Genomic DNA, 25,238 nt, shown 5'->3' with positions numbered 1-25,238 from the left:
TTCAAATTCTTTAAATAAATTTAACCCGAGACGTCAAACGGATTTAATTTTAAGTTTAAATCTCCAAAAAGAATGATAAAAAATTTAAAAACTATATACATATATACTTATCAATATCTCTTTTTTTCTGTAATTGTTTGCGGGGTGTTATATTTTCACTTTTGTCGAGGGTTCTGCAATTATATGTGAGACGAGAGGTACAGAATAAGACGAAAGGAATAGAAATCAAGGGCAAGCATCCAGTCGAGCTCCATTATGAGGTGTAGGCATGTTAAAATTATCATACATATTGGCTAGGCAGACAGAGAACGAGAGACGGAGAGAGAGTTCGAGAGAGTCAGAAAGAGCCAGATAGAAAGAGGAAAGAAAAGAGAGAGATGCCGACAGGGAGATACGTTGTCTGGTCTCGAAAGGTTCGATTATTTAAACAAACCTGTGTGATACGATCGTGGTCACACCCACCACTTTAACGCGCCTTCATGTAGGGACAAGAAATTCTCTTCTACATAGGTAGGAGAATTTCTGTGCACCAGAAGAGTTCACGTGCTTTCACGTCATCTCTTTCTATTTCAAAATCTAAAATTAACAAATCCGCTTAGAAAAATACTTTTTTTTAAAATACATTAGTCAACTTCTGGTTATTTAAAAAATTGAATTTGACTTTTGAATAATTTACTATACGTTTATTAATTATTGAATATTGAATATACGTTTAGGATAAATAATAAAATTTTCTATCATCAATTTATCTATATCGTAAATACTTAAAAACTAACATTAGATTACATAAAATTTAAACAATTAATTGTTAAATATTTTAAATGTATTAAGTATGAACATATTATTAAGAATGTACATTTTTAACTTATAACGCTCTATAACACAAGATTTAATTAATTAATTATTTTATAAGGAATATATTTAATATTTTAAAAGACTTCGTAATCTTGTCGAATTATTACAATATATGTATATTCGATTTATATCCATATAAAGATTAATTTACACATTGACGTATTACTTCAAAAAGATCTCGTTATCAAATTTAACGTTATATCCGTTGAAATCAATAATTCCTGTGTCTCTTTGTCTCTCTCTCTCTCTCTCTTTCTCTCTCTTTCTCTGTAATTCACATATAAATTTTCCTCTCTTAATATAAATTGTAGTTTCACTTACATTGAAGTACAATTTCCCGTCAGGCTTTCAACAATTCTCATTTAGCGAATATTACTGGGAGCTGCCTACTGGGTGGGCGGGGTGTGCAGCCTTACCGCAGGGTGCACAAATGAAACGATTCTGGGGGGAGCTGAAATGCGTACGTGAGCAACAATTTCCCTGCGTGCACGCGTCGAAACGAAATTCGTGTCGTATGCGGACGGAAATTACGCGTAGCATACGCGTGCGCTTAACTCTCACACATGAATAATAAACGAGGCGCTAATGCGCGCCCCTTCGACACCCTCCCCCGCCCTCTCCCCCCGTTTTCTCTTCGTCTTAACAGAGTCGGCGTGTCCGAAAGCGCACGGTAATCAGACACCCGCGGCTCCATCACTAATTCATACGCTCATTTATGCTCTAATATCGATTGCCGAGTGTCGCGTTCTGGAGTTTCTTTCAGCGCATGGCATATTAAAAAGGGAGATTTCTTAAAATGCGATCGAAAAATTAGAGACGAAATATTGAAATGCAAGATAACTTGATTTCATTACCGAATGGATAAATATCGTAAAAGATCTGTTCGATAGTTTTAGCGATTCGATATCTAAAAATTCTTGTTGTCGTGTAACTTTGTTAGTTATATCTTTCCTCTATTTTCATTCACTTTTTACGTACGCTTTATGAAAGTCGGTTAAGGATAAGAATTAAACGTAGGTAATATTCGGCTTAACGGCGAACTTACCACTTTAAGAAACGAGTAATTTTATTACCGGCTATTATTTTAAATATTTAAGATCTGGATATCGCATTACGGTAGCTGTGTGCTAAAATCGTGAAGTTTAATTTAACTAAATGGCAAATGGAGAAGCTAAATGGCAAACGAGACGATATTTGTCTGCGGATCAAAGCGCGGTATCGAGTGGGCGTATCACCCGGGGAGGTCAGGCAGTCGATCTCTCGGTTTTGCCGTTTAACGAGGATCGCCTCCTCTTTAAATGAGACTCGATGACCGAGCGGAAATCGAAAGCGCTTCGCGATGACACCGTAAGAAAGTTACGAGACCCGAGCATTTAATCCGTCAATAGATCGTAACCACTAATAGATTGTGGCGTGTGTCAAGTAAAGATGATGTTTCATCGTAAAAGTGTGGCTGAACCGGATTTTACGTAATAAATGAGGCATTATTAAATTTTGTTTATCTCTACGCGTTACATATTACAATAGCTACGAATTAACGCTGGCCTAATTAATCAATAATTAATTCCTAAGAATTTGTATCGCGCGTCTCTTAAAATTTTTAGTCTCTTTCACGTTAAAGACGTACTTCACGTCTAATTCGACAATTTAATTTAATCAATTCAAATAAAATGATTATTTTTCGTGCATTTTGCGCGTTAAAAAAAAAACAAAAAAGAAAAAGAAAAAACGTACAGCTTTTATACTGACGTTGACTAAGATTGGGAGTCGTATGGAGCAAGGGATGTCGTCACCGCGCTGCACGCGGGCGATTCGTAAAAAGTCGACGGGGTGGCTTCTTCGGCCACTTTACCCCCGGCGCCTTCGAACGTGCGGCCGCTGATCGAACCGTATGAACTGGACGCGGGATTCCCGAACGTCTCCGCCTCGCGGGCTCCTCTAGTTCGTATCTTTCTCTCCCGCCTGACGAAAGAGGCAGCTTCCCGCGACTTCGGGTCGATCTTTCGGGTGCGGGTGGTGCAATAAAAAACAGTCCAGTCAGCGGGGCGTGGATCGCCGATGGCATGGACGGCCACAACGGTGCTCGTCGAGTTTGCCGATCGCCTCTCGGTCCTATCGCGCGACGCCCGTTTCTTTATTTATTCGCTCGCCGTTCGCATTCCCGGTTTATCGTCGCAATGCGTCCGGTTGTATCAGCAAGTTTGTCAATTACTGAGCTTTCCCTTCCCTCCCCCTCCACCCCCCTCCGCGCGCGAAGTAGTTTCCTTTTTACTTAATAGCAAAATCTTTTATTTATACAAGAGAAAATTAGTTTGTACATTATTTGACGCTTTATTTACTCCGCATGTGGTCCTGATTAATTATTTTATATTTCCAATTAATTCAAATTTATGCAGATTGATTTGTGCTGAAATGAACAGAATGACGTACATAGTATATCAAAAAGCCACCTGTTATGTTATTGACACCTATCTTATTCCTTCCGCGCTACTCTTTGTCTATTATTCCATATTGCACGAGGAAATGTGCATAACTGCACGCTTTAATAATTAATTCAATCAAATCAATTTACTTTATTGTTATTTCTTTTATTATTATTATTAATAACTGATGTGCCGGCACACGTTATAGTACGTACGCTGAATGAATTAACATCGTTTAAACAAATTTCATTAAAAATTAGTTATATTATTAATTATATTTTTTAACTATTTTCCGCCGTGCGATCACACATTCTCCGGTTCACCGCTGTTAATTCTATCTCCATTTAACGATTCTATCAAGTCCCCGGAATAAAACATAATAATGATATACTATTCTTCTCGGGATGAGGTATCTTAATATTATAACTTATCAGCGTGGCCATTGTAGAACGAGCATTATCGGTTAAAGCCATTCAGCTTAGCGCGGCAGAAGAAAAGACGGAAAAGAGAATGCAGTCGCGTTTGCCGAGATTCCGCAGTAGCTGTCATCACGTCGTCGTCGTCCGCGTCGTCGTTGTCGTTGTCCTCGTCCGCGCCGGAACAATCCGGGCGCAAGATTTGCGGGGCAAGGGGAGGGAAATGGTACCCGAACAGGCTGGATGGAGGAAGTTGGTTAGCCGCTGGTAGCCAGGATATCAGTATCAACGCGGTGTAATCAGCGAACCACGCCCATTGGCGCTATGCTCGCTCCGTTCCGCCCACCACGGCAATTACACCCTCGAGTCACCCACTGGAGGGGAACATTAAACTCTCCCCCGTGCCCTCTCGTCGGATGCTCCCCTCGTTCCTCCCCCCTTCTCCCCTCCGATTTTGCGTCACCCCTCGACCTCCTTCCACACCTTCGTTCTTCTTTCGCTAGCTTCGTCTTCTCCGAAGATTCTTTTCTTCTCCATTGGCTCTCTTCTTCTCGTTGTCGTTCCTTCGTTGAATTTTTACTTCTAATTGCCGCTTAACGGCAGCGTACACGAAATAATTACCATTATCTCATTAAAAAAAGAAATCTTTTTTTTTTATTATTTTGCATTCGAGGAATTTAATTTTTCTTTTTCAATTTTAAGTTTATACGTATTTGGTGATTGGTTGAAAACAAGTTGTCGATGAGACAAATAAGACATAGATAGGTTTCCAATAATCATGTCTTCCTCATTCAATTACTTGAAATTAATTTTTGTCTCTGCAATTTGTATCTTTTGTTTTCTTTTTTTTTATTCACATGTTCTATACAAGTTGCCTTGCATACATATAAAGCACAGTAAAAAAACAAAATCTTTATACTCAATTTTATGTGGACGTAAAATAATGATGTAAATAGCAATAACAAAGTTATTTAAAGAAATAAAAAATTACTTTATGTATGCAAGCTTAGCTTGGTGATAATTTTATATTAATAATTTGAAATGGAGAGGCTATAAAACGCATGAGGTGCGGAAGACATTCATTAAAAACAAATTAAAAGACAAACAAAAATAGGAAGAGAAGGAAATATAAATTAACTTAATTTTGAATGATAAGAGTTAGGTACATGATTCATATCGATAAATATGGGTCAATTTATATTCGATATTAATAGCGAGGTGTGATATTGATAGCCTGAACGATTATTGAATACTTAAATACACCGGAAGATGACTAATCGGGAATGACCAAAAATAAAAGAGTCGAAAACAGATTATGACTAAGAATTTAAATATGGCATTATATTTAAAAGTAATAAAAAGGAAATATTTTATAGTTACACGCAGCATTAAATAAATTGTTCAAGTATTAATAAAAAAAAATTGTAAATTAAAAACAGAATTCGTATTAGAATTGGGCGACTTCAACGCCGGATGAAGTATTCTCTCTAGTCGATATATTTTCTAAGATGAAGAAAGATTAATTTTAATTTTAATTAAACTGCTCAAACCGAAGTGTTTTCTCATTAAATTAAATTTGAATTGTAGGTAATAAATAAATAATGAACAATTGAAATTATAATTGAGATTGACCGACAGCTAGCTTAAAAAAATACGAAGTTTTGGTATTAATTTAATATTGCTAAATTTATTGCAACGATTTGTTGTACGCACGTTGAAAAACACGAAGGAAATTACATCAAGTATGGATAAAACGACATTCGACAGACGTCCGAAACAGCATGAGAGGGCATTCGCTACGCTCTCTCGTGCCACGATTTGTCTGCCCAATTTCATGGCCCTTTCGAGAAAAATGGGAAAATCTCGCCTCTCAGCCGCGGCAACGAGTGTGGGAAATAGACCGCGTTATTCTCCCGCGGTTGACTCTGCGACACGCCCATGGCGAACGCGCGGATTAAAACGTTCTTTTCAGTCTTCGGTTCGTAACGAACGGTTTAATGCCACCGAATAATCATAGGGGATTGTAGTTTAATTCAATTACGGTATATTCGAGTTGATGGGAAAAGCTCACAAATAAGATACGCGTGCGCCGACGGTACAAAATTAAACGAGCAGTAAAAATAATCATTTCAAATTGTTTCCTTTGTAGGTTATTAAAATAGTAGATGGTTTATGTTAAATAATTTTACGATAATTTTCGAATTTTTAATGAGAGAACATTGCCTGTCATCGGCGATGTCTTTGACGAAATGTACGACGATTAAAGCGACTTCTCTTTTATTTTTATATTTATTTAAAAAGATGATTGATTACAAAATCCAAAAAGCGGTCCAGAAATCGGTTTCAAAAATCGATACGTTTCCCTTATATTCTCGATTGACCCGCGGAATTCCCTCGTCCTTTGGATAGCGAGACGCAGTCGAGGTCGCTGCCGCAATCTCGGGATCGCCTTCCGGAGCGCGTCCGCGGTACGATTATTAGTTTTCCGCCTCTCCCGGAAGCCGTCGGCTCGTTCTCATCGACCGCAGGAGACGTGGTAGCATTGCCGTCCGCAGCCCGTCGTACGTTACCACGCTCTATAGGGGAGAGTTGCTCTTTTCGCGTCCTCCGGGTAGGCGTGGCGGCGTCGGGAGAGATGATTTATCCCTCGCGCGAGGCGCAGTAACTGCCGAGATCGCCGGCTAAACGACCGCGCTGGTCCTTTTCGTGTATTAACCGTAATGCACTCTGCCTTGCCATTGTGTACACTGTATACGATCCCGAACCAACCCCCCTCCCCCTCCCGTTTGCTCCTTTGAACCTCGTTCAACCCCTCCGAACCGCCACCGACGATCTCTTCGTTTCACCGTCTCTCGTCATTACTTTTTGCATCTTTCTAACATTCTCTTGTCGAATATTTTTATTATTTGCGAAAAAATATTTCTGGCGCCTCTTCGGAAAATATAGAAATGTTATACTTCATCAAAGTCGCCGGTTTTATTTTTGTTCTTTAATCTTGCGGTTAAAATTAGTAACTTAATCCGTATATTGTTGTTTTATTATGTCATTTTAAACGTGGCTTTGCCATATTAAGCGATACGTCGCAATGACGCAGAAACGGTGAAGGATATAATTCCGACACAATAAAATATATTTACGTCATTGTTTCCGTCCATTTAAAGCCACGAACTGAAAATCGTATGGAAAAAGTCGTTAAATAAAGGAAAATGAAAAGTTCACTGCTTATAACTGCGTTCCAAAAAAAAAAAATTGTTGCTATATTTGAGAGTATTGATGAAACAATTATTAAATTAAATAACTGTCAATATATACGCGAGTTTTTGCCACTAACTTAAACAAAAAAACAACAAAAAAAAAAGGCCACCTGTCATCCATTATTGCGCCGGGAAAACTTCGACATTCGTGTATATTTCTGTCGCACTTCCGCTTCAAAAGTCACGGCTGTTCCGAGTCAAAGGAGGCTAAATCGAATTAGTCGCCTGACACATCGACGTGTTTTGCATCGTGTATCGTCCTACAGTTGCAACGGCCTGGCTGAACCCAGCATATGGGGTCACGCCTACGAGGTGAACGAAGAGGGGCCCCGCTTTCGGCTGCGGATCCCTTTTAGAGGCTCGGGCTCCGCACGCGCCGCAGCCTGCGAAAATGCGCAATTCGCCGATTTAGAACGACGAGGTGATCCCGTGGGAGCACCCGGTGACGATGAGTCGATCCGGGACGGCCCCCTCGAGTACCGCGACGAAATTGTCAAAACAAGGCGAACTCCGATCCCCCGATTAGCGATCTCTCCTTTAGCAAAACCGAAAATCGACAAACTTGCCATTTGAAGCTTATTTTAGGTCGATAATTAATATTGCACTTTAAACACGAGATTTTAGAAATCTAGCATTTTAATTTAAAAAAAAAAAAAAAAAAGAGAAAAAAAAAAGAAATGATTACGCCGTTAATATTTAATCTCCAAAAGGTACTCGGGCCGAAACGTATCGCGAATGGATCGACGTGCGATCTATTATTATAACTGGTTTAGTTTTTAAACCTCCCAGATACTTTTTTTTCAACTTTATTGCAACAATACAATCTGTACAAACTTTTCTTAGCGTGTAAACACTTTTAGATTTTAAGGGGCTACATGAGCGTACGTTTTTTTTTTTTTTTTTTTCTAACGAGCTTGTTCTCTTTGACGATAGTTACTGCTGTGCCGGGTGGGCATAAGGTATAGAAGGCAAATGATATATATTTCGGATTATACTCGCACATTTTATTACCGAGACACGATATTACAACGTATGCAAGTCTATAGTCCGACATTTTGTGCGCTTCCGCTTTATAACGTTTTGCCGGTGTAATACAGCTGCAATGATCGCACGACTGATCGATACGCGATATCGTTGTCGTATAATAGTTGCTCGTCGAACAACTAAAACTCATTGCTTAACGTAAACTATCTACAGCAAGTACGGGCTATAGTATTTATGCGAAGTTGCTACCTACGTGTACGTGTATTTTTACAAACTTCCGGGTTTCGTTTATTTACAGTGTGAGCTGTAGAAGTCGGAGACCCTCGTTTTGGAGAAAAAAAAAAAATTTAATTCTCAAGGTACGAATCGATCGACTTTCGCGTGTTTAGAAATCTGAATCAATGCGGGAAAAAGCGAATTGAGAGGGAACTAATAATACATCTTGAAGAGATTACTAAAAAAAGAATCTTTCCGAGACTAAGGGTATCACAATAACTTCGCGCCACTTTCGTTCATTGCACAATCGTGATTTGACTTCGATAAAAAAAAAGGAAAAAAATAGAAAAAGAAATTTATTCGATTCATCGTTCTCTTCTTTTAACGAACAGCTTGGGCAAAAGTTTTACGGAACACAGATAACGTTTGCGTCAATTTTCTCACAATGTCTCAAATTGGTCACAGCTGCTGTTAAACTTTTGATCAATACGTCCAATTATATAACGAGGGTTCGACTTCATCTTATCATGCGCGCGTTTTACACCAATTATCGATCTACCACCATTTGTCCCTCTCGCGTCCCGTTACCGCGCATCCAAGTTCATCGTCCACGATGTTCACTACCTCCCGGAGGAACCAAGACCGGCCCGATGCGCCGGCACCGCGAACGCCCTTAAACCACCCCCGACACCAATTTCCACCCCCATACCGGCGCCCAAAGGCGGCTGTACCTGACCGGTCAGGCTCACCGACGTGTTCACTAGTCCCAAAGCGTCGCTCAGCACCGTCGATGACGCTCCCGTTGACCCTTCGCCCGAATTCGCCGTCGGTCTTGCGCGCGGTGCCCTCGCGCACTTCTCCAGATGATGATGATGAGACCTGACTGCCAAACGGCTCACGTGCACCGGTATCGGTACCACGATCCTGGTACCGGAAGTATGTTGCCCTGTGCTACCATTATGACGGCCGGAGGCGCCGGAGGGCGTCATGGCCGTCGCCGCTGAACCGACGCCGACGCCTCCGCCGCTCAGCCCGGCCTTCACCCGTTTCCACTTGGCACGTCGGTTCTGGAACCAGATCTTCACCTGCGCCAAAGTCGTGTCATAGATTTAAAAATTACGTTAGCTCTCTTAAAAAAAAAAAAAAAAAAGGAAAATTGTAGATAATTATAGTATAGTCAGTGTAGGTAACATTTTAACTTCTGTTAGGACTGACGACAATTTATATTTTAATATTAAGGTCTAACTCTATAGCTCATCGATTATCGCTTTGGTCTGGCACTGACCTGCACCTCCGATAGTTTCAACGCGTGCGCTATGTGCGAGCGTTCTGTTAGGCTCAGGTACTTCTTGGCGTGGAATTCGCGCTCCAGCTCGAGCAGCTGTTCCGACGTGAACGCGGTACGTCGCCGGCGAGCTTTGTTGCTACCGGCACTCGATGCCGACGACGCTTGCCCGTTCTCTAAGGGCCTGCTAGGACTCGAGGCGGTATTACCGATACCACCGACGACGCCGTCAGAAACATCGTGACCCTCGCCGGAACCCGCAGCTCCGCCACCCTCTTCGTCGCTCTCAGCTGATGCACGGCCGTTTTCCGATCCTAGAACATGTAATTTCTTATGAAACACCTGCCGCAAATACGATCTTTCTTTCACCTCCGCGTATACCAACGTTGTATTTTAACACGGAATTCAATTAACAAAAGGGAAAATTTACATTTAATAACGAAACAACGTATCGTTAAATTAATTTGCATTAATATCGCGATTAATTCGCGTTGCGGGTTATATAAAAAGGAATAATTGTGTTTAATATTCGAGACGTATAGTCCGTCAAATAAAACCGTAGAATGTCGAGGATTGAAATACACGACTAACTTTCGCGACATTAAGTCATCAAGCGGAGTTTAACGCTATCGGGAGAACATTGCCGCGGTATGTATAGCCCCAGCGGCTATTTAATATGCGGAGCGGATTGGTCGTTCCTTCATAAAAGTTGCGTTCTTCGATCGCCGGCAACGTTTTCCCGTTCGTAATTTCCCGTACAGTGTTTTTTTTTTTCCCCTTCATTCGCGAGACGGTCGAGCGCGGCATGCAATATGCACTGAGATACGAAACAAAGTTACATCGGAGTTTGATGACTCCGCCAGGGTCATTATTTATTGAAAATTATTCCTACACTGCGGTTATAAGTTCTATTCAAATGGCTCGTGATTCGACTAGATGGGAAAGGAAATTTGCGTCAACAAATGTCCGCGAGGGAAACATTTATCGAAAATTACCTACGGCCTCGACGTCGAGGAGAGCTGGTGTACAAAGGGAACTAAACGACAATTTTAAACATTTCGTGCCGAATATATCCCGGGTACTTTCAAGAAATGTGAGCAAAAATGTTGAAGACGTCCTCTATAATTCGCTGGCTAAAAGAAACTCAATAAATAAATTACAGCCCTACATTATTTATACGTAAACCGCAGCGAATTACCGTCGTTAATACATCGACAGTCGCAAACTGTGTAAACGCGCCGTGAAATAGATACAGCGCGGTATTCAATCGAGATAAATTAACGTGAGGTATAGCTTTTGCAAGCTTTGTACGTGAGTTTTCTCCGGGAAATCATATTAATAGAATCGTAGGCTTCGCCACACGTTAGATTTTCTCGAGTCAGCGACTGCACGTGATCGGCACAACTTTTCCCATCGCAACGTGGCCGGGTCGCATGATCAAGAAGGCAGTCGTTATTTGCGGGTGCATTATTTCCTACTAAAGTTCGTTGTCAACGGTCAACTCGGCTATGGTCAGCCTGATTTATTCATCAGTCGCGATTCACGTCTTTCTTATCCCGAAGTTCGCGGGGCCAGGCCGACTGGGCGCTTATGGTAGGCGCGCAACTTTCTTCCAAGCCGCCGTCGGTTTGATGCACTCTCTCCGGACGCTGATTTATTCAGGAGGTTTCGATTAGGCGAGCAGAACGCTTCCGCAAGTGTGCACGGGCGTTGTCCCCTGCCCGTCGTCTTTACACTTCGCGGTGGAATCGAGCGTGCGAATCGACCTGCGAGAATGATGTCGTTACATCCTCGTTTACCGGGCTCCCGGCGCAGCTTGGCTTTTAAGCCGTGCTTTCTCGCGAATAAAGTTATTGGAGCGAGGCTATAACCCGAAAGTTAAACACGACGCTGGAGTCGACGGATTTGTTTTATGTAAAATTGTCACTTCGATTCGTATACAGTAGGCAGAGGTAAAGGCATTAATAAATTAGCACCGTAACGTGCATCATAAAGCAAGTTAGTTTTTAAATAGAGAATTAAGGAAACAAAAAAACAAAAAAACAAACCTCTGACGTAAAGGTAATGAATCGAGGGAGCTTTAATAAAGTATGAATTTTCGTTCACTTTTAATGAGTGATTTAAAGTTTCAATAAATAATTACGAAATAATTATATAAAAAGTGTTATGTAATAGAAAGAAAATATTAACGTTTAATTTGGTTTAGTATACTCGATTTGCGTAATGGTAAATAGCTTTGCTAAATGTTTTAACAGATGTAAAATGCACGTCGCGTAATGATTAGAAAAAATGATATTCGAAGTCGTCTAATATTCAAAAAGTAAAATAACTTGTTTACGAATCGATTGAGTTGCAAATTTATCCGCCAATTACATGAACGCGCAACAGATTAATTGGGTCGCGGCATCTTTATCGATTTCACCCAAGAAAAGCCGCTTGTATCTGTGCCCAAAGTAATATTAAAATGATATCGATTCGCCGTGCATAATAATAATCGGTGAAAATAGTTGGTATGCTCCGGAGCTCATGTTTTATTTAACCTCTGGCAAATGGCAATTATTGAAACCTGTCAATGACAGAGCAGCCGGAAATCAAATCATTTAACGATCCTTACCGATTCACCGGTCGTTCATGTCTAATTAATTTCAGCAATTTATTCCATTCTACTGTTTTCATTCTATTAATTGGTTATTTGTCAGTTGATTTCCGACTGATTTTCTTTTTACTTGAATGAGAAATAAAGACTGAGGGATTTCAACCTTTAACGTATATCGTTTATTACTAAATAATTAAATATGCAAAACATATTGCGTGTAAAATATTAAAGCGAGCAAAACTTTTTTTTTTTTTTTTAATTTTTAAACTCTACGTTTTTAAGTTTCTAAAATAAATTATCTTCGTGTTCTTAAAAATTCCGAGATATTCAAACTTTCATATTTTTCCATTCTCTCTTTTTCTCTGTAAAAGTTAATTAGTTTTTCAATTTTAGGTTTTGTTAATGTTAAAATTAGGTTATTTTTAAGTTATTTAATTTAAAGTTTAATTTATAGCTTAAGTACATTGATTTTTAATCCCTTTCTGAGGATTTTAATTTTTCGTAATGAAATTAAATAAATTATCCTGCGGTCGTAGTACTTCGCATAATGACGTAGGGTTCCGATGGATCGCTAGAATTGTGCCAATCTCAATATCATTGTTACCAAGAGGTACTGTCCCTTTTTTTTTTTTTTTTTTTTTTTTCCGCGACAAGTACGGCGCGGTCCTTCACGGAGCAAGATGCGATCCTCCCATATCGTGTCGGACGCGCCGCAGGATCTCCGTACTCGGGCAATGAATAACGAAAATTCACCGACCGGGGAAACTGCGGGAAAAGCGAAAAAAAGCCTGGGGGTCGAGTGCTATCGTTCGGTTGCAAGTATAGATAGCAAGTGGAAGGGAACGATTTATGCATTTGCAGTGTTCGTCAAGTGCGATGACTCGCGTTAAGTTTGATTGATTATAGCAACTTTTTCTTTAACAGTAATCTTGATGTTACGAAAGACAAAGCATATGAAAATTGATAGCGACGGAAAAAGAGAAAAGAAAAGAAAGAAAGAAAAGGTATTAGAAAATGTACGATCTTTTAAATGATATCACACGAATATAGATCTGTCGTTAGGCAATCTTAATCATATCTCTACACTTTTCTTCGCTATTTTCACGACCTCGTGATAAAGTTTCAATAGCCACGTGCATAGATACTTCTGGCCGTGCGGGAAATACGTCCGGCTTATTAAGTGTTAAGAAGGCAGGCGAGATTCGCGACCTCGTTCCGGAATAATTTGCTCGATCGCGGGCCCGATATAGCGCTCGGCGCAATCGATCGGCGAGCCTCGCCGGAAGCAATTATCGGGTTCAGGCCGGAGGAAACTCTCATTCGCTGCTCGCGTATCACTTCGCGAGTGTATTTTCGGATGTGCGACATGAAATTTCAATCGGGCTTATTAACGAGTCGTTCTGTCAGTTTGCCCTGCACGATAACGTTACCGAGCATTGCGACGATCAATATAGCGGAGCGTCGGTTTAACTGCGTCTTTTCATTCTCTGTCTCTTTCAATGTGTCGCATGTTGCGAATAAAACATTAGCTCTCTCCATTCTGATGTAAAAAAGAAAAAAAAAATTTATAACGTCTGACATATTCTTAACTGAAAATGTTTAATAGAATATTTTCTGTAACTTCATGTTAATAATCTTTTAAAGGTGTGGCTACATTTAGCGAACGAATAGCTAAGGCGTACGTTCCAAACAAATCAATTGCTACAAAAATAACGTATCATCAAGTATCAACGTATCAACAAGATATATCTCACCGAGTAATGTTCGCGATTGCTATGTTCATTCGCTAAGTGTATATACACCTTAATAAGACCGTAACATGAGCGAGTCCAAACATATTGAGAAGTATATTCTTTTTTCTGCTTTACGTAACATAATTTTACAAAATACATATATTAAAAATCGATTGGTTAATGCAGTTTCGCGTGTTTTAATCGTCAGATCATATTATCGCGAATATTTCTAGTTTGTAATTTTAAAAGCAACGGCTTACTATTTTGAGGATTTTCGATTCGCGTGACATCACTCTGACCGACGAATTTTCTTTTATAAATGCTGTCCTCAATGTAATTATACCAATTGCCATATCGTCCAGCCTCTGGCAGTTATAGCTCGAGTTATACCGGTTGTATTGTTAATTCTGCGACTCCGGGCTTATAAATATCGCACGACGTTGAACGTCGTGCTGGGGAGAATTGACGGTTTCCATTCACGGCAACGCGACAGCTACTTTGTTACACGTTTTTGGCTCGGGAAGACTCGTCCTTCGTATAATCGCCTTCATCTCGGTCGTCGTCCTGATGGCTATGAATGACGAATGACGTGGTTTAAAAGATCCTTTCGTCTCGTCAAATCGAAATATGATTCTTCCGCTCGTCCGACGCTAATCGGCTTCCCGCCGCAGAATCGGTGAGTTCGATTAAAATTCAAGTGGCATTCAATGATTATCTTTCTGTATGTCGGTGTCGTCGAATTAGATTCGAGTACGGTGCGGAAATAACCGATTACAGTAATTACTTCATAATTTGTTTGTTTATTCGTGTAGAGATTAATAATAAGAATATAAAATTCTTTTTGTCAATAAAAACGAAACAGAAACCAAGAATATCGAAATATTATATAATTAATATCGATCTGATGTTATTTAAAAATCTATATTTGTATTTAGTCGAATGCAAAAAAAAGAAAAAAAGGAGAAAACAAAAAAAGAAACCTTTTGTTTTTCCTAATAAGAAAAAATTGAGTTCTACCATTTTTCAGTACTTTGATTAGGTATTAAAAAATTCATTTTATTTTGTTTGGCGCGAATGTCACTTAGCTCCATATCGTGTAACCGTAATTTGATTTCACGATTTTTAAGTATTATTTTATCCATCGACGAATTCGTTATTTTCGAGGTAAAACAAGATTTTTATGAACGATTATTTAATTATTCGAAACGACGGCAAATCGAATCGTTCCGTGTCGCCGTGAATGGAACTTTCAATTTTGCATAGGCGCTCAAAAGCTTCGCTCGAGTTTTCCACATATCCAATTCATGTAGCCAGCTTTCGTGTTCTCATGATGAAAACGCCGTTAACACACTTTCTGCCGTGTCACATCTGGGCCATTGATTAATAATTCGCTGTTGAATATCGCGAGACTCGTTCTCATTTCAAAGTACTTATCTGTTACTAATCTAATCTTTGATATATCTATACGACGCTCGCGGATTCGATATTTTTGCTCATCTCAGTAATGAAATCCAAAATGGCATACTTTTGACTCTGAAAATTAGACATGTATCTTAAATATTTAATCTACTATTTAAATACATAATTCGTATAGATTACACAAAACAATTTATATCACCTTTACGAAATAAACTTAATACGTTTTTAAATTATTAATTTACAGCTTTAATTTCGGTATACTTGGGTAGATATTACATTTTATTAAAATATGTAAAACCGTTTATGTAAAATATTGTTTCTCGGTGTATTATTTTGGTACAGTAGCCGTAATAATTTATCGAATCAACGGTTGTAAAAAGTTGCGTGAGCAAAAATGTCGAAGAATCCAGACGTTGCAAAAGCAAAAGTTATTTTTAACTTCCCGTCATTGGTTAATAGCTCCAGCAATCGATAAGATCTAAGCTATGGCGTTGTGTATTTATGACACATCGTCTCGATCGACGATCGCATTAAAATAACTGCTCGTTCGTGCTTCTATAAAAATTCATCGTTCATCAAGAATAAAAACGATCCCGTTTAAGCATAATGTACGATTGAACAATATATTAACTCTGTTGCTTAGTTTTCTTTTACGTCAGTTTGTCCACAAAGTCTTTTAATAATTTACCTATGAAAACGTAACTCGATTTTTCGAGGAAAAAAAAAAAAAAAAATACTTGCTTTTAATAATTTAATACCTAAAAATATTTTTGTCACTTAGATAAAAGCTAAAGCTAATTAATTTCAGATTTAAAAAAAAAGAAAAAATGATTAATGTTTATATATATTTTTCCAATTTCGAAAGTCGCGACATTTCCACTTAAAAAAGAAATTCGAGAGATTTACACTTTTGGTCCATTCAGTTTTTCATACCCGCTTTATCGAAACTAAGTTTAGAATCTCCATCGTCTTTAAGCTCGCGCATCGTATTCGCTAAAGCTCAAATTGAATCGATATATCAGAGTTTAATGCTCGTTATACTTTCTTTCTTCCGATTTTGGTTCAGGATCAGGATCAGTAATCTACACATTACGCGAGGACGTAATACCCGCACGTAGGTGGATCGCGATGAATTCGTGGAACGTCGTGATCGCACCTCATGACGATCGGCGCGCACCGGTTCGGCACGGTGCGTCATAAATGACCGATGACAGGTTCTCCGAAGCCATTTCGTCTCGCATACGAAATCGTCGCCGGTCGGCGGTACATCAATAAAAAGTGTGTCCGGCCACGAATAAATGTGCGCGTTTGTACACCATCGGAATTGTCCCCACGGAAATACGTGATCGGCGGTCATGTATCCTTTGGCTTTCGGCGGTCGAACTGCGACGCGCCCCGGTGCCTTCCATGAAATACCATAAAGGTCCTTGAAAAAAATGGATTTCCCGTTTGTCTCGAATATTTTCCACTTCGATGAAAAATTTATTTTACTCTTATCGCTCGACGCATTCTTAATCCGGTGGGAAGAAGAATAAAAAATAATAATAATTTTCTCTTCGCTGTCTTAATTTATTAGCCGTATTTTTAATGTATATTGTATTTAATGAAATGGAGTTTAAAAGAGATCGTATCTGCATATTGATTGTACGGAAATATAGCTTTTTTTTAATTTTTTCTTTCGAAAGCGTATTAGAAATGTCGCAGAACGCACTTTGAGATATCGCGAGTATTGTTTAGTCATATCGAAACCTCGTATCATATTACTCGCGCACCTACACACACGTAAGATGAGATCGGATCATGAGAGTGCGATAATTTATGCATGCTACCGTGTATCTCGATCCTTTGCGGTCGATCGTGGCGACTGCGATCGTGACCAAAGACACGCCACCGGAATTCGTAAATGCCTCGGACTCGCCGATTTCTCCCGTTTCGCGATTGAATTCGTAGATCGTTCTGCCGTCCCTCTTTGGTAACTACGAATTTAGCGACAATATCTATTTTTGCATTTTATCTTCAATGATTCTATGTTTAATTGTCACATAATTTTATTACAGCCTAATTATTTCTTCCTGAAATGTCTAAAATTATACTGCAAATATATATGTATATCGCCTCTAACACAGGATGAACGTATCTATTATGCATTAATAATTGTAATTGATTATAATCAGATAAAATTAGAGGGATCAAATTATATTAGAACTAAATAATCTATGCGATTGACTTTCATTCGCCTCCAATTAATACTTCATTGAGCTCATGCCATTATATTTCGTTTCCTTATAAGCACTCGAGATTTTTACTAACATGCGACGAGTTTATTTTATATAAAATTCATCTCACATATCTTCAAAGAAATTAATGTGCAGCAGGAAAGATTTCTCTTATTTTTTTTTTTATATTATTTTTGCAATTATTTGACACTTTTTATATCGTTAAAAAAAAAAGTTGAATAGGCGTTAAACTTACCGTGCCGAGATTTAGAAAGATCGTGAGCCGGAGACGCCGGTGAACCGATGCTACCGTCTTCGTCCTCGCTGTCGGTGAAGCTACTCGGAGCACGCTGATTCGCGACACGACGGCAACTGTCCAGTGGATAGTACCCTTGTGGATGATTAGACGACGGGGCAGAGGGTTGCGATAATCTGCTCTGGTGCAAATCCGGGTGAGACGTATATCCGGCGGACGGATGATGCGGCGGTAGCATCGGGACACCGGTTGCACCGCTGCCACCGTACATTCGCATCGGTAGCCAAGCACTGTATAATCCAAGCGGTACGCCGAAACCTGCGTGGAAAAAATATACATTAGATGGAGATCGAAGATCAGATTTAGGAAAATAGGAGGATAGACAAATAACAGATTCAAAAGATTATAATTAATATATGCAAAGGTACATGATGCCGATCGACAGCATTTAAATAAAATGCTTTTCATGCAACGTACGATATACGTTTGTTCGATCTTAAAATATTTACGTATCTAGATACTAATTTAATTATTTTGATCTAAATTATTGGCACGTCATAAATATTCGAAATCAACTTTATCCTGCCGCATAGAATAACAATGAAAATGAATTGTCGAGTTTAAAATAAAATTTAGTCGTTATAAAATATTTTACTATTGATTTCGTAGATCTTTAGATATTGATGATAAATTCATTTGCTAATTATAATTGAATAAAATCGTAAGCTAAATCGGATTCAAAGTTTCATCTTCCGTTTATTCAGTTTTCATTTAATATCCCTTTTTTCATTTACTTAATTTTTTATTTTTGCGCTTAAATATGTATTAGAAGTACGTTTGTTTTTTTTTTCTTTTAATATTAATTTTATTTGTACACAACTCCGCGATAATATTATAAATTAACGTAAAATGACAAAACTTGAATTCAACTGTGCTATATGTACCGTTACATAAACCGAAGATACGGCGCATTGGAAACAATGGTAGGCTCCGAAGGTTTCAATTATATGTATATACATATACATATATCCGTGATCGTAAATTATAGTCCGCGAAACGTCGCAAGCACCTGGTATTTTTTCACGTTTTGGAACATCGCTTAGACACTGCGGCGCCTTTGACTCGATAGGATAATAAGATATTTCGCAGCATTCCTGTTGACTTACACACAGCAACTTTATACGTTAACAATTTTGTGCTCTAGTTAGAAAAAAAAAAATTAAAACATCGAAGATAGCACGTGGTCTCATAAAAATTAATTTTTTTTTTAATTACAACTACGACATGCTTTATGTTATGGCAAACTGTGATTTTTCACATATTTATTGTCACGTTTAAATTATATATATAATTTTTTAAATATAATTTTCGGCAATTAATCCTAATTTGTGTGTATATATGATAAGTGTAGCATCTCTACAATTAAATTATATATATATTTTTTTTTTGGTTACAGATCGACGCAGCTGTCAACGAAAGTGTCGTCACCGCCGATAATTATAATTATACGAACCGCCGCCGGTTCGTCGGTCGTTCCAGGAGTTTCGTAAAATATTCGGGCGGAATTTTTTTTACACACGACTTTCTTCTACACGCGAGTGCCGAACATAGAACGCGCGATAGTGATAATTGAATAATTTTCGCGATATAAAATCACGGTCGGGGTGTTCGCGAGTAACTTGTGCGCGGAAGGATGACTCGACACACAAACTGAGAGGAGGAGCAGGCCCGGGACGGGCATCCTGCATCGGCGGAGCAACTCTTAGGTAAATATCAATTTTTTAAATTAAATTAAAAAAAAAAAAACTTTTACCTTTTTTTTAATTAATTTTATGAACCAATTTATATGTCTGCAATAATATATTTTATTTTATGTTACAGCCAACGGCAGAATTTTACAACTCCGCTGATGCTCATGCAGATTGGTGAGTCGCATGACTTCTTTTCGTAGTTTGCTCTAGTATATGAAAAATTAATATGATAAATGGCGCAACTAATGATTAATCCGACTAACGCGTGTCATAATTCTTCCGGCGGAAGCATATTTGTGAATTTGACATGAGAAAGAAGACGGTAGAAAAAGAAGTTGTACTAGGTTTTATAATTAATATATCTGAGCATTATTTAATTTTTGAGAATTACATATGGAAAAAATACCTTCTTAATATTATAATTGAGAGTTTTTGACGTAGCTGTTCATTTAATATAAACAGATATCAGTTTGCATTTGAAAATTTTATTAACAAAAAGAGTAACTGTTTAAAAATTGACCCGATGAATCGATAAAGACCTTAATTAATTTTAGAAGAGATGTCAACATCTGCTACCAAAGTTTGCTTTAATGAAAATTCGTTTTCTTATAATTCGTGTAAATTATTTCTAATAATACTTGAAATATATTGAGCATAGTTTCATACTTTTTGTTAACTTTATTATGCCAATTATAGAAGATGAATTAGAGGAAACGCTGAATGAACTTCAAATTCTAGAAATACAGCAGACATGTAGATGTAATGATTTCCTTGCTGCAGTTATCGATTCGTTCATTTTTATGTAATTGTAGCCACCGTATTTTAAGCTACAGTCGCGACGTTACTCATATCTGCTTTTTTACCCAAAAAGCTTTCGTATAATAAATTTGTCGTATTTAATAAAAAAAAAATCAAGTTATAAAAGATAATAATAATTAAAACATCTTACATACGTGTAAAAAGGAAAAATATAATTTTGCGCTTAGATAAAAAATTTCAATTTAAACAACGTCGTTTTAATATCTTCAATTTTAACATTTCTGATAAAAAAAAAAGATTATTTCGGTGCTGAAAATTTTCTAAATCACACCGGATATATTATTTTTGCGTAAAAAAAATATTTTATGGAAAAACAATTTAACAGCAAAAAAAAAATTACACATATTAGTTTCTTACAAAGTTTATCCCAAAGTTATTAAACCCCTAGGCTTTTAATATTTTCGTGCACAATTATCAATCGACGAAAATGTTACTTACCCGAAGGTAGGGTGCTCGCCGCCGCGGTCGCTAAGTAGTGCCTCTGATACAGCTGGTATTCCCGATCCCGGTGTTCTTCCTCCTCGCTGCCGTTTGTCCGATCGTCTCGCACGGCACCGCTGCCGCCGGTATCGTGATTTTCGCGCGCGCCACCGATTAAACTCTCGATCGTGAAGGGTCGCGGCGTAGGGCGTCGCGCGAGTTTTGGCTCCACGACCGACGACTCGAGCTCGTCGCTCGCCGAGCCGACATCGAGCTCGGTCTCCTCCACGCTCACGTCCATGATTTCTTGGGCGAAATATCGAGCGGGGCCGATCTCTCAATCCGATACTACGTGCGGAACATAATCCTTCCCCTTTCGGGCACCAGTAAACGCCGTTTTTCGAGTGCCGCGCGGGGTTCAACGTGAACGCGGGATCGAAAAGTAACGTCCCGCTTCCGTCTCACGCTTATGGGCAATCGTTTTATAATACTTTATCCTAATTTCCTCGACGGTACGTCCTTTTCAGCGTAATGTTTTACGTTACGGTATTTATGGCACATTTTACGAGTCTTAACACTTTAAATACTACTACTGTCTGTTTATTAATCGTTCCTTCTCTTCTATGGGACTTCTTTTTATTACGTGATGTCGAGATGTAGTATGTAAAATTATTGTTAATCTATTATCACACTATTAATTGGTAATCTTTTAATTCGGTATGGCAGTTAATGTATTTGACGTAATTCTTTTGCGTTTCACCGGCGACAACTTCCGTAGTAGGCGTCACTATAATCACTAATGCGTAGCTGCGTTTGGCGTATGAATCAAATAGTACTTTGGCACTAATCACATTCTTTTCCAATGTCGTTGAACAAATTTCAGACCTCGTCAGCTTATGTTATAACACTTCGTTATCGTTAATCCTTCCTCGAATCTCTTGATTTGCATAAACATTACTGGTTATCGCGACTACAGCACAGGTTTATGAAAGTTATATCTAGGAATATAAAACGTGATTTCGTGCGGGGAAACCGTGGATTCTATTACTGAAATGCAGCGTTCGGCTCTTTCGTAGATTACGGCGGCGTTAAATAAAATTGAATAACGTTATAAATAGTTAAATATCGTTACGGTCGTTGTCAATCACAACGTGAAGATCGATGCGGAATGCTGTTAATTATGCAGATAAATCCGGCAGGTCCTAATCGTTAAAAATCTCGCCGAGTCTCGCGGAAAGCATTTTGATCACAATGTTGAAAGATCTCTGGAATCGTTCACGTCTGTCTCGGCAAATGGTCCTCCGGGTTTTTTAACTCGACAGTTTTAATCGGAAACATTTTCCGCACTGTGTTGACGATGACGACCGCAATCGCCGGGCTATACACTGCACGGTACGTAGATATCGGGAGGCAACCGTATGGCGCACTGGTCGACGGGCGACTGCCGAGGGTATAGGGCAAGGTATTTTAATTCGTGATTCCTCGGCATGCGCTGTATTGCGACGTGGTGGATGGCGTGGCATCGTCATACCGACTTTTGTCCAACCCTGATTGGTTGCATTCGGACCAACAGCGTCGTCCGGCCGCGCCTATCGTCCGCAGATCCACCATCTTGGTGCTAGGCTTTAATCCGAAGTACTCGCATTCGGATACTTTAAGATTGGAAACGGTGGACAGTCCGGGACGATCCTGGTGTAAGGTCCATTCTTAAATATCGTCCCGCTTAGACCGCGCGATAGTTCAATTAAATTAAACGGTACTTCCGAGATGCACGAATGACGAAAAGCTGACGGGGTATAAAAAATAAAATTGCCGAGAGCCACCCTTCTCCTTCCCTCCGAAAGCAAACATAGGCAGGAGAGCATTTTTGACAGCTCGTTTTATGGAAGTAAAATTAATTATGCTGATTGGAGTGAAATTGTTAGAGGAATTTTCTTGATATTGGCATGATACGAAATAATATTATTTCTCTTGTTGATTTTTATAATTAAACGTTTTTTTTTTTTAATCACAAGTTTATAAGAAATATTAAATTATATATTGTTAATATTAAGAATGATTTAATGCTTTGTGATATTGTTCCGTACGTGTCTAAGCAAAATAAAATTTGACAAATCTCAAGCGCGAAAATTACGACGGGAAGCGGACGAGTGATTTTTTACTTTTTCAAAGCATAAAAAAAGTTTCGACAGGTAATTGACCAATTATGCTGTTTCTGAAACGCGAAGCGATCGACGTTAACGAGCTTTCTTCCGCGGTCTATTTTGTATCCTCAATGTGTTCCCCATTAAGTTATCCTTCACGCCACCCCCGCAGGGTGCTTCTTAACGAGCACACTTATCAAGACTGTTGTCTTACTTGATTCATCCGTAAAGATATTGACACGCGCTTATTTTTAGCATACCGTCTATCGTATGTCTCGTCATTTAATGATCGTGCTTTTTTATTTATATAATTATTGTCTTTTTCTACTCCACTTTATCCCAAGAAAAAAAAAAGAAAAATTAAGTGTTTTTATATCTCATATTTTTATAGGAAATATTTAGCACGTTGGTGAAGTAACGTTTGAAAAAAAGACTAAATAGAAATATCTTTTGGGTGGGATTTTTTTAATGCTACAAAAAAATTAATTATCAAATTATTTGTATGTGGGAAAATATAGTTATTAAATTACATTGCGCGGTAACGTCATTAGAAACGTTACACGTTATTTCACGCGCCTCTCGTGCGCGTCGAATTTTAGAATGGATTACGCCCACACATCGTTTACATCGTGGACGGCTTCGAGCCCACTAATCGATGCATCACTATAGCAAGCGATACTATTTCGATACTCGTTAGTATCCCCGTCACTTTAATTGGATCCTAAAGTTACCGCGAGTTAAATCACATCGCTCACTTCTTAAGAATATTATTTCGACTTATTTTCTTCGCTGTAATCTACATGTTTAGGTTCGTTAGCTTAATGCTCGTTGACTACGTTAATAATCTATCCGTCTTCTTTATTATTATTACGACGATTAACACAGCGCCGGTTTAATTAAACCTTCAATTAATAGAAAACATTTTATTTTTATTTTAAAAAAAGGTTGTGAATTATATTCTAATATTTATACTTTATAATTAATTTTCTTTTTTTTCTTTTTTTTTTTTGTAGTAAAATGTGTAGTTTTATTTTTTTTCTCTTGTTACTTAAGCTGTAAAAAAATTGCTATTATATGTTTCCGCGCTTAAACAAATTTCTTTAACTATTAGTATCGATTGTCAACGCTCTTTTGTGAGTTTATATACAACGGATGTAGTTTTACGAGCTGTCGTTAGAAAGGTTTATAGCGGCAAACGCTTGCACTCATTTGCGGTACAGAAAAGCGGAAGTAAGTATCGACGGGGCCTAAAGCTTTCCAGCACAAAGTGGCACTTAACGCCCTGTAAAATTAGAGAAGAAGCACAAAGACGCGGGAAGAGAGGTTGATATTGCTCCGCGGCGATGAAAACTGTTTAAACGCGATTCGTCCCGGTGGTCAAGTTAGGAGAAAAGTTTTTCGTTTAAAATAACAAATTTGACGATCTACTTCTGAGACTATTCGCGGCCCAAAATACATAAGCAATAAGTAATACGACAAGTATTTTTAAGAATTCCATAAATTTATAATTACCGAATAATTATTTAGTATAATTAATATAATTACTTTTTTTTTTTTACACTCGCAATATTGAGCTACGAATTTAAGTAAGATCTGAACGCTTTTCTCGATATGGCGTGCTCGGGAAAGGACCAATGACTATAAATTCCAGCTATGTACCGAGAAGTGGCAATCGGCCAGACGAGTTTCACCCTACAAGTCGCTGACAAATTGGGGCAGGCCATGTCGAAAATGCGAGGCACGCGCCAGATCGGCGCTGCAGAATGCAAAGAACATCTTTATTCATTTCTTTATTAAACAATAATAGTTGAATTAGCGCGACGTTGCAAAACATTTAAGTTTTAAAAATCTCCGAAACATAATTATATCTTGCAATCGCGGATGATCGCTTTTTTAAAAGACCCAAAAATTAGAATTCGTCAGACCAATCTCGAATAGGAGCTTTTTAAGTTTTCCGCGACGATGTTAAATTGGAACCGACTGCGCACATTCGACGGTAAAATAAAAAATTCCTGCTCATTGTGCGATTGTTATATTTAACGAATTAAAAAAAGAAAGGGGGAGGATGTTTGACCCGCCGAATTCTACGAGCTGCCATATGCGAGGCTGCTAGTCGCGCAGAACACAGAACGGAAGAGTTTCGACCGTGAATGCTCAGACGGCCTTAAATCTCGCCTCGCTGGCCGCTTCGCGAAGCCGAGCGGCGCGGCGCGTCGACGTCGACGTCGACGTCTTTTTGCGCGGTGGAGGCGTCGATGCGCGTCCCGCTCGACTCGTTACGCACGTGTGAACGGAAATGTCGACGCTTAAACGCTCGCGGCAGGCGAGTTTTAATTGCCTGCCGTTAGTTACGTGGACCGAGAAAGAAGGAAGGGGAGGAGGAGGAGGAGAAGGCGCGCACTCTTTTAAGACCGCTCTTGTCGTTTTTTCCTTCCGCCGCCAATCGCATCC

General features: G+C 38.8%; 1 protein-coding gene across 1 annotated transcript; it reads right to left on the bottom strand.

Moving 5' to 3' along the window:
* Positions 1–7,988: 7,988 nt before the first annotated feature.
* On the bottom strand, positions 7,989–23,162 carry Unpg (homeobox protein unplugged). Its single transcript, XM_070657707.1, has 4 exons — positions 20,662–23,162; positions 17,654–17,971; positions 9,434–9,747; positions 7,989–9,233 (listed from the first exon to the last, which is right to left on the bottom strand). The coding sequence occupies exons 1-4, from the start codon at positions 20,942–20,944 to the stop codon at positions 8,769–8,771; spliced, it is 1,380 nt and encodes a 459-aa protein (XP_070513808.1). The 5' UTR covers positions 20,945–23,162; the 3' UTR covers positions 7,989–8,768.
* Positions 23,163–25,238: the final 2,076 nt, after the last annotated feature.

This window comes from Cardiocondyla obscurior, linkage group LG06 (genome assembly GCF_019399895.1).
Source record: "Cardiocondyla obscurior isolate alpha-2009 linkage group LG06, Cobs3.1, whole genome shotgun sequence".
Taxonomy (NCBI): domain Eukaryota; kingdom Metazoa; phylum Arthropoda; class Insecta; order Hymenoptera; family Formicidae; genus Cardiocondyla; species Cardiocondyla obscurior.
The sequence above is the reverse complement of the archived record's forward strand: the minus strand, read 5'-3'. Positions and strand labels throughout refer to the sequence as shown.